We start from the raw sequence: 10,676 nt of genomic DNA, 5'->3' as shown, positions 1-10,676 counted from the left end.
TCTACCGTCAATGACCCCATCAGGATCCTTGAAATATGTGGATTTGATTAGGATGATAAATAAATAAAGGGAGAAAAAATCCTGCCTATTGGTGCAAGTACACGCCTGGACACAATAGGGCGGAGAGACCATGTTGCCCTGCACTTAAGATGCTCTTACGCCCCCTACCATTGGCTGCACACTAGTGTGTATTTACACTAGCAGACAATGTTCTTCCTAATTTCATTTTTTAGAGGTTCTCTAGGAAGCTACCCTTTACCAATGATACCTGTCACCTATTAGCTTTTCTATAACAATGTGAAATTTTCCTACACAGTAGAAGAAAAAGGTATGATTTCAACGTGCATCATTTTTAAAGATATAGAATTATAGATTCCTTTAATTTTCATAGGCTACTGTGTCCTATCAATGAATTTTTCACATAATTTAGACTTTTAGGAATAAACCAATAACGCCTTGCATCATATCTAAACGCATGCATGTTGATCATATATAGGGGAAAACGATGATGTCATCGTGGATGATTCAGTTAATCATAAAATAAAATAAATTCTAAGGGTATTCCTGAAATAATGCTTTCTCATTCGTCTATTAACATAAATAGCTTAGATTTTTACGTTAGTGCTTATCTGATATGATTGGGTGATGGGCCCTATTTATCCAGTTTGTACTCATTACTTTTCTTTCCGAGAAATGTGGTCATGGGTCTCTATTCACTCCTCCAACACCATGGGTCTGTTCTTGACCCTTATGAGGGTTTGGTCTACTATGTAATGGCATGTGTGGCGACAAGGCAGTGACGCTGGAGGGCCACTGAAAGCTCATTCTGGGGCCACTGAAAGCTCATTCTGGGACTGGGACTGGGACTGGGACTGGGACTGGGGTATGGGAGGGGTCAGGGATGGGGGACTTAACTCCTCTCCAATTAATTGAACATCTAACTAGTAATTCAAAGCAGGGATGGGGGACTTAACTCCTCTCCAATTAATTGAACATCTAACTAGTAATTCAAAGGTTAGAAAGATTTTAGACACATATTTTTATACATGGGTGTATATATATATATCCTTCGGTCCTTCCAACTCTTGTATCACTAATTGATGCCAATTAATTAGAGAGGATCTTTTCTCAATAGGAGAAATGAAGTAAAGATGTGAGAAAATCAGTGCATGGACGAGGATTAATGTGGGGGAGAGAGAGAGAGAGATTCTCCAAAACCCATGCTTGGATTATTCTTTCTCTATATATAAATAATAATAATTATAAAAAAAAAAAGATCTTTTTTCACAAATAAATCATCATGGCTGCGTCCACGTGTGTTGATGTAAATCTACACTAGTAGGTAGGGTTTTTTTTCATTACGTTCCATGAAAAACCATTTTTTTGACAATGTTATTCTTTTTTTTTTTTTTTTGGTTAACAATAGGTATTCAGGCCTTTGGCCTGACTAGTCCCATGGGCTCATATTAACTTCACTATGCATGAATCGATTTATACTGAGATTGAATAAGAATCATTTAACTTTTACTAAAATCATTGAAAAACACTAAACACCCCATATAAATGACCTAAGGAGCATTTGACAATGTTGTCCGCTACCCGATTAGCTCCACATAACAATGAAAATGTTTCCACACAATAATGAAAAGTAGGAATTTTTTAGTGGAAAAGAAAAGTAGGAATAATTCCTTTTCGTGGAAAGAAAAAGTACGATTTTCTTTAGTGGAAAGAAAACGCCCACCATTTTGGACGACCGATAGATTTCTTTAATTTTCATTGGCTGCTGTCCTATCTATGAAATCATCACATAATTTCTCAGACTGATTGGAATCAACCAATAATTCCTTGCATCCTATCATCCTTTGTAAACGTATGCATATTGATCTCATATAGGGGAAAACAATTCTTCTATCCAGAATTCTCCACAGATAATTCAAGGGTTCAACCGATCCATATCTAAGGGTATTTCTGAGATGTATTGACTTCAAATGCATAAATGGTACTGTTCTTTTCTCTCCTTTTCTCTCTCTCTCTCTCTCTTCTCTCTCTCTCTGCACGTTGCTACCTCAAGAGGACAGTATGAGGCAAAACCACACACCGTCATACCTCCCTCTTCTTCCACCAAAATGGATCAGTTGCTGGTTGTATGAGTCAGCTTTCAAAACCTGTTATTTTTGTTTTTAAATATACCCTTCTTTATCATTGTAATTGATAGAAGGTGAGACAAGTGTTAGATGCTAATTCGTACAACCAAGGTAGATTGATCCTATCTCCTCTTCTACACCTTTTTAATTAGTTTTTCATTTAATTTGTTGCATTTCTTGTTACATATACAGATGGTAAAGCTACTTGTACATAGTAGTGGCCGCATTGTTAGAAGTGCTATCAAAGTAAATGCGATGAACAACGAAAGTTTGACAGCATTGGATCTGGTAATGCATCTTCCAATTGATGAAGCAGACCAAGAAAGAATAAGAAGTAGCCTATGCAGTGTACGAGCTAAGAGAGGGCAAGATATTTTTAATATGGGGAAGAGCAAAGCAGTAGCAACAAAATTAAGTTGTGCAGTGAAATGGGTGGTTTCTAAGTCAAAAATAAAATCTTTACAAAAGAATTTTATGAGATTGAAGGTGGAGAGGGATACTCCACTTGATACGCGTAATGCATTGTTGGTGGTAGTAGTTCTAATTGTTACTGCAACTTATCAAACTGGACTCAATCCCCCTGGTGGTTATTGGCAAGATGACAACACCTCAAGCGAGGGCGGCTGTATTGTAATTGAGCATTTGGCAGGACAGCCAATTTGGTATACGAAAGCCAGACTTATATACAATTTGGTGATGTTGTTTAACTTTGCAGGGTTTCTTCTATCGATCATTGATCCTGGTTTACAACCTCATAGTAGGATTTCCTTTACGTGGTGCACTCCTACTAGCTCTACTCTTTATGTTGCTTACTTTTTCATGGTCAACAACAATAGGTCCTAACGGTCCTAACGGCGCACATTATTTTGAATATTTTAGTCCATCATACTACATGTTCAATTTTATGTCATGGTTTCTAGTTGTGTTGGTAGTAATCATCTGGGCCGTCATGGCAAACTGGATGGGACGGATCTGGTGGACGCTTTTGCTACTTCTTGGCCTTGCGAGGGATTAACTAAATCAATAATATGTTCACCACCATTTCTGTGAGATCATAGTGCTGCAGATTCACTTGCTTATTCACATGTTTCATATTCTTGCCAATCTCTTTGTATTTGATCCCCCAACTAGTTATAGTTTAATTGAACTTAATTAGAAAATTGATGTACTTGGGCTCCCAAGAGTCCGATTCTTATTTACTATATGAATAAAATCAATTTTTCTATCCCTAATTTGGTCTCTGTAATCCCATTTTAAAGTTCTAAAATTGCTTAAACAACTCTAGAATTGTAGAATTTTATTGACAAAGTCTGTGGAGAATTTGATCTTTGTAAAACCCTCTCGTTCTGTTTCTTGCTTGTCGGATTTGACCGAAGGAGGGGTTTACTCTAGGGTTTTGGGTTTCTTGGGCGAAGGAGGGGGAGCCTTTTTGCGAGAAGCAGTTGCCCTAGCGGAGGCCATAAGAACATCATTGATGGAACGACGATCGGACATTGAAGATTTGGGAGTTGAAAAGAGAGGGGAAGCCGGAGATAGTGAGGGAGAAGAAGAGTGAAAGTAGAGCATTGGGGTTGGGTAGGTTAGGTAAGACAACAAGTACCCAACGGTGTAGATTTGGCATTTCTAATCCAACGGTTAAGGCTTGCTAGCATACCTGATACCTAGGTATCCTGCTAGCATGCCTGTCCTTTCCCCTTTTTTTTTTGGTAAAATATAATTATATAATGTTTTACTGATTGGGAGCATGTCTACAACCATTAACTTCAAACACACAAGTTTTTCAAGCCAATGAAAGAAATGTGGCCAAATTGTCAAAAACATGATAGACAAGGCCTTCCTAGCGAGAGCATCAACAATAGAATTTAGAGCTCGTAAGAATGAAAGTAAAAAAAATTGAGATAAAAGAAGAGCACAAATGCTTGATGTCCTGTAGTATTGTTGCTGCCTCCCATGGTGGCAACCTAGTATATATGTTATGGCTTCCAATTGTGTTGGTAAAGGTGCCAATCAGTTTGGTTTGGGTTTTTCAGTTCGATTTTGATTCAGTTCAAAGAGATGATGAATTAAACCAAAATCGAACCGGGAACTGACCTGGTTCCATATTTGGATACTCAAGCCGAATTAATTTGGTTCAGCTCAATTTTAGTTCTAATTCGTTTATGTAATACGGTTTTAATTCGATTTTGTAAACAATCCCACTCTTAAACCATGATTGTGATGGACCAAAGACCATAACGGACTCAAGTTATAGACATTATGGTTATTCCCAACTCGAAACTTATCTTAGCATGTGAATATGTGTAATAAATTACAAAAAACACTTACCAAAAAAAAAAAAAAGGGTTAAATACTCATATACTCAAGCCAATATCAATTCAGTTCAATTCTGTTTGAACACATGTTTCTTATACCCTAAACCATAATCGAACTGAATGGATGTGAATACTTATATAGTAAAATTGAATTTGAACCGAATCAATTTGATTCAATTCGATTAATTTAACTCGATTCTAAATTTGTTATTCGATTTTGGTTACAAATTGATACCCTTATTTATTTATTTTTTTGTTTGGTAGAACAAATTGATACCCTTATGTGTTGGTAGAAATCACATGGTCCATGATGGCAAACTAGATGGGATGGAATCTGGCAGGAGCTTTTGCTACTTAGTGGCCTTGCAAGTGATAACTGAATCAATACTATTCATGGGCTCTTCTTTTATCTATATCCAGTCAATGAAATTGAAATTTTTGCATAAGACTGTTAGGAATATCAACCAATAATACAGTCTTACATCATTATGTAAACGTAGGCATGTTATTTAAATGGGGGAAATGATGACGTCTTCTTGAATGATTCAGCTGATCATAAAAAAATATCTATGGGTATTTTTTATATAATAATTTTTCTCTCTCGAGCATTTACATAAATAGTTTAGATTTTCAATTTTATGCTATCTATCATGGCTAGGTGATGAGTTATTGTGTGAGTTATGATAGGCTATGTTTGGTTGCAATGAAAATTTAAAGGGAAGAAAGAGATTTTTTTTTTTTCTTATTTATTATGTACCTACCAGTGGTTGTAATAATAATATCTTTTACTTATAAATTTTATTTTATAATATATAACAAAAGATTTTTTAGATGTAAAATAATGTCAAATTAATAATCAAACATAAAATGATTAGATGATAATGATATACACACATAATAGGTTAATGTTTACAAATATATATATTTTTTTATAAGTTTCTTTCTTTTTAAATTCCTTGCAACCAAATGAGTCATATATGTAAAATTCATAGAAATGACTAAAAAAAATATTATTCCTCAGGATTAGTCGTGGTGTCCACAAGTTGGCTTGGACACCTTGATTAAAAAAAAAAATATTGACAAGATTGAAAGGAATAACAAATTTCGTGCAACATTTGGAAAAGCTGCCACTAAAGTAATAATAATTGCTATAAAAAGACAAGTTGCTATTTAAAGTCTTCAGAATTTGCTGTCTTTTTCTTTGAAGATCTTTCACCCTAAAAAAGGAAAGGAAAGAAAAGCAAAGTAGAGAATGAGAAAATTCCAAACAAAGTCACTGTTTACCTTTGTAGCGGAATCTACATGAATTATTGTTTTAGATATCGGACATAGATCGATCATATCGGGCAATCTAAACCGATCTTGATAAGTAACTGTTGAAAACATAATTTGTTTTGAAAAACCCTGGGCATGCAAAACTGTTCAATCCATGTTAATTCGTATAATTTTTCCGATGATCAATACCCAATCTGATACTGTACACTAAATCCCCGATTAAGGAGAGATCCCAACAGTATATAGCCAATTCGTCAATCCAATAATACAGCCTCCATCAGCCAAGTGTTACTGGCAAGGGTGGCTGTCCCACTAGAGTGCCACTGAAAAGTCATTGGAAAAAGGAAACTTCAAGAGGGAGAGGGTTGGGCCTAGGAGACGGGAGTGGCCAAAAAGGGGTGGCGGAGGTAAAAGGGTGAGAGAATTATTGGGGAGACAAGCGAAGGTGGGGAGACAAGATAAGTTGGGGAAGGAGAGAGACTCTCCAAACCCGTGTTTGTGGGGTTTTTCTTTCTCTATATATATGTAAAGAAGGAGAGTTTATTTTCACAGAGAAATCATCAGAAAGAAGGGGGAGAGACGAGTGGTACTGCTCCGCTCAACAACTCGCGTAAGATCTTTAAACATTAATCTCTTTAACTTTCTTCAATTTGAAGATGTAAAGCAGAGAAAAAATACTCAAATGTGTCTTATCTCTGTTTTTTTTTTTTTTTTTTTGATATTATCAAATTTTCTGAAGAGGCTATTTTGTAAAAGATCCTCTTACATACCTTAGTTTATTAATGATGGTTGAAGACTTTTTCTTAAATTAAAACTAGATAGGGACTTTGTACTTAGAGATGTTATTTTTTCCAATGATGTTAAAGGAAGTTTTTGATTGGTGCAAAACAAGTGGAGCTAGGAGATTATTTCTTTCCTCTTTGATAAACAGTACTTGTCATAGTTACATGTTTTGAAGGAGTGCAAGCCCAAACTAGGTGAACCATCACCAAACCAAACTAGGTGAACCATCACAAAACGGTAGGGAAAATTTTGACACCAACAGAAGTGTTGATCAGCTTAACTCTTTTCGAAAAAAAGCGTTACTAATATATTCTTGTTTTCTCTCTTGGAAAATCCAAAATAAAATAGAGGAAAGATTGCTTATCTTGTGAACCAACTGGTCGCTTCTCTAGTTGAAGAATCTTGCCCTTTTTTTCATTGCATAGGAGATCAGAGTGTTTTTCTTTGGAGATCGATGGAAAATTTGCTACCGGATTTTATCAATTTGCAAACTCCTAGCGCTCTTTCCTCACCTTTAGATACAGTTAGCTGATAGACCTCTGACCTTTAAAGTAATGGACTACTAGGATAACTACTACTACCTTTATTGATAAGATATTACAGTGATCACAGCCTTTTTTTTTTTTCTTGTTCCCCTCATTTGCTTACTCCCAGTTCTTTCTTTTTCTACATATACGGTGGTCATCGAGCGTTGTCTTGAGTGGACGAATCTTGTTGATAAAAACTAAATACGGTATCACAAACCATGAAATACATATATGCAGAAGCTTACTAAGTTGTGCCATCAGACACTTTCCTTAAAACTGTCTGGTTGGTTTGCAAGTAGGGTTCTTGCAAATCAACTTCAAAAATAAAATAGCCCTGCAGATTGCACTTGCCTAGTACATGTCACATGGAGATATTTCAAAATTATGCTCAATCGCACACAAAACATTAGTAGAGAAAAAAAACAAGAGAAAACTGAAATGAGTATTGTCTTTTAATTGTCAATGAAATTGACTAAATCCACTCCCAATGTATAGGAGAGGAAAATACACCACCAAGGGTTGTCTCCAAGAAACTTGTCTTCTATAGAAAGACATGTTTCTTGACCATTTAAACAAGTATTTCCAATAGTCACACATATTGGTCATTTAGATTCCAATTAGAAAAAAACATATAACCCTCTAAGAAATTTTATAAATAAAATAATATATTAGATCTATAATTTGAAAACTATTTAAAATTTCCAACAATTTTTTTTTTAAGTAATTTTAAATGGCACAATTAAATGCTATTTAACGAGTGATAGTGTGAGAAATTTCAAGTCATAAAAAAAGTCTTTGTTGCACCTGTTTGGCTCCAATAAATGTCAATATATATTATTGTCTCTAAAACCTTCTTATTCTACTAGTTCAGTTTTTTTTTTTTGTTTTTTTGGCTCATAGGTGCCCACAATCTTGCTTGCCTTCCTTCAAAACTTCCATCTCCTGCAACCATAGGTTGAGCTGCAAGGCTTCTATATATAAAGATCTTAAAGAGGGAGGGAAAAGGGTTGCATCCTCATTACCATAGCAGCATAGACAAATATAATGGATCCAAGATTGATCCACGTGGCTAGGAATGGAGATATAGATGGTTTATACACATTACTTCGGGAGGATCCTTTTATCCTTGAGAATGTCGAAAAGATTCCATTTACTGATACTCCTTTACATTGGGCAGCATCAATTGGTCATACCTGTTTTGTGAAGGAAATTATAAATTTGAAGCCTTCTTTCATTATGAAGCTAAACCAAGATGGGTTCAGCCCTTTGCACTTAGCTTCAATATCTGGGCACCTAGAGATCATCAATTTGGTCTTGAAAGAAGAAAGTGGACGCCGCCTAGGAAAACTGAAGGAGGCCATGTATGTTGATGGTGGACTTTGTAACCTGAAAGGCAGAGAGAATAGAACTCCTTTCCATTGTGCAGTTATTGCTGGAAACATTGATGCTTTGGAAGAATTGTTCTTCAATGACCCAAACTCCATCAAAGCGTTGACAGTTAGAAAGGAGACTGCTCTTCATCTGGCTTTGAAATTTGATCAGGTTGAAACCTTCAAAGTAATGATGAGTTGGCTTGAAAAATATTGGCACAACGATATTTTAAGCTGGAAAGACCATGACGGCAACACTATCTTGCACCTTGCTACTTCAAGAGGACAATATGAGGCAAAACCACACCCTCTTCTAATTAATTTTTTTTTTTTTTTTTTTTTTTAAAAGATCGGCTCCTAATCGCACGGCCATTGTGCCAGCATAGGGACCAGCTAGGTGAGGCGCACATGCATCCATCCTTCTAGGGGTATTTTGATTATTTTAGACTTGTACTTTGGGCCATTCATGATTTTTTAAAATCTTAGGCCATCCAAGGTATTTTGGCCATTTTAGACCTGTACCTTGGGCTAATCATGAATTTTTTGGAATCTTGGGCCCCCTGATTGGATGGATGTACCGGTGTCAATGGGTCTGGTTCGGTGGGTTGGGTTTTAAAAAAAGCCCAACCCTAAGGTCTCTTTAACTCAACCCAAGCCTGCTCAACCCTACAACCCTAAGTCGAGCTGGGAAATCTCAGCTTAGGCCAACCATGTTGAGTTTAGCCGAACCTAGAGCCCTGATGGATCATGATTGGGCCTGGCTTAACCCAATCCAGCCCAACTCGGTATTTTTGTTACTTGGTTATTTGATCTTGATGCATTGCAGAGGCCAAAGACTAAAGTTTTCATATATATATATATATATATATATCTCGTGGAAAAAGAAAGACTTTTTGCATACCTTTTTTCTATAAGTACTCATTTATAATTATTAATATATTTATAATATGAAAACTTAATATGTATGGTTGAGTTGGATTGAGTTGGGTTGAGACCTCAAAGGCCCAGGCCCAGCCCAACCCGACGTCGGGCCTGGAATTCTCAACCCCAGCCCACCCTACGGGTTAGGGCAGGTTTGGGCTAATCGGGCTTATTTCACACCCCTAGATGGATGCATCTACGCCTCACCTAGCTAGTCCCCACCCTGGCATAATGGCCATGCGATCAGGTAGCAATCTCCAAACTTATTTTTACTAACAGCGTTTTATTGCATTTCCCATTATACAGATAGTAGAACTACTTGTACATGGTAGTGGCCTCTTTGTTAGAAATGCTATCCAAGTAAATGCGATAAACAATGACAAGTTGACAGCGTTGGATCTGGTAATGCATCTTCCAAGTGATCAAGCAAACCAAGAAAGAATAAGAAGTACCCTATGCAGAGTAGGAGCTAAGGGAGGCCAAGATATTAGTACTGAGATGAGCAAAGTACCAGAAAAATTAACTTCTATATTGAAATGGCTGGTGTCCAAGTCAAAAATTAAATCTGTGTATAGGCATTTCATCAGATTGAAGGTGGACAGGGATACTCCACTTGATACGCGTAATGCTTTGTTGGTGGTAGTAGTTCTAATAGTCACAGCAACATATCAAACCGGACTCAATCCCCCTGGTGGTTATTGGCAAGATGATAAAAATAATACCTTCGACAATGACGGCAATCTTGAACAAATTGGTCATTCCGCTGGGCAACCAATTTGGTTTACAAAATCTACAACTATATACAACTTGGTGATGCTGTTTAACTTTGCAGGGTTTCTTCTATCGGTGGTCCTGGTTTACAATCTCACAGTAGGATTCCCTTTGCGTGGCGCACTCCTACTAGCTCTACTCTTTATGTTGCTGACTTTTTCATGGTCAACACCAGTAGGTTTTAATGGTCCAAGCCGTCCTCGGTATTTTTATTATTTTGATTATTTTAGTCTATCAGACTACTTTTCTGGGAATTTTATGTTATGGCTTCCAATTGTGTTGGTAGTAATCATCTGGGCCATGACGGCAAACTGGATGGGACGGATATGGCGGAAGCTTTTGCTACTTACTGGCCTTGTGAGGGATTAACTGAATCAATAATATTTTCACCACCGTTTCTGTGAGATCATACTGCTGCAGATTCACTTGCTTCACGCCTTCACATGTTTGATCATATTCTTGCCTATCTCTTTTGTATTTGATCCCCCAACTATAGTTTATTTGAACTTTAGAAAATTGATGTACTTGGGCTCCCAATTGTTGTTTATGTTGAAATTTCTTTGAAAGTCTTGA

At 36.6% G+C, this 10,676-nt stretch overlaps 2 protein-coding genes across 3 annotated transcripts; both read left to right on the top strand.

Moving 5' to 3' along the window:
• The first annotated feature begins 2,336 nt into the window (after positions 1-2,336).
• Positions 2,337-2,987, top strand: LOC122086284 (ankyrin repeat-containing protein At2g01680-like). Its single transcript, XM_042655032.1, has one exon. The coding sequence runs from the start codon at positions 2,337-2,339 to the stop codon at positions 2,985-2,987; it is 651 nt and encodes a 216-aa protein (XP_042510966.1).
• A 3,270-nt stretch (positions 2,988-6,257) lies between these two features.
• Positions 6,258-10,676, top strand: LOC122086124 (ankyrin repeat-containing protein BDA1-like). Of its 2 annotated transcripts, none has more exons than XM_042654834.1 (3): positions 6,258-6,341; positions 7,942-8,706; positions 9,639-10,676. In XM_042654834.1, the coding sequence occupies exons 2-3, from the start codon at positions 8,086-8,088 to the stop codon at positions 10,470-10,472; spliced, it is 1,455 nt and encodes a 484-aa protein (XP_042510768.1). In that variant the 5' UTR covers positions 6,258-6,341; positions 7,942-8,085; the 3' UTR covers positions 10,473-10,676. The 2 variants fall into 2 exon arrangements, with proteins under 2 accessions (XP_042510768.1, XP_042510769.1); XM_042654835.1 differs by having other exon boundaries at positions 6,326-6,341; positions 7,913-8,706.

Source organism: Macadamia integrifolia, chromosome 8, assembly GCF_013358625.1.
Source record: "Macadamia integrifolia cultivar HAES 741 chromosome 8, SCU_Mint_v3, whole genome shotgun sequence".
Taxonomy (NCBI): domain Eukaryota; kingdom Viridiplantae; phylum Streptophyta; class Magnoliopsida; order Proteales; family Proteaceae; genus Macadamia; species Macadamia integrifolia.
This window is presented reverse-complemented; position numbering and strand designations above follow the sequence as displayed.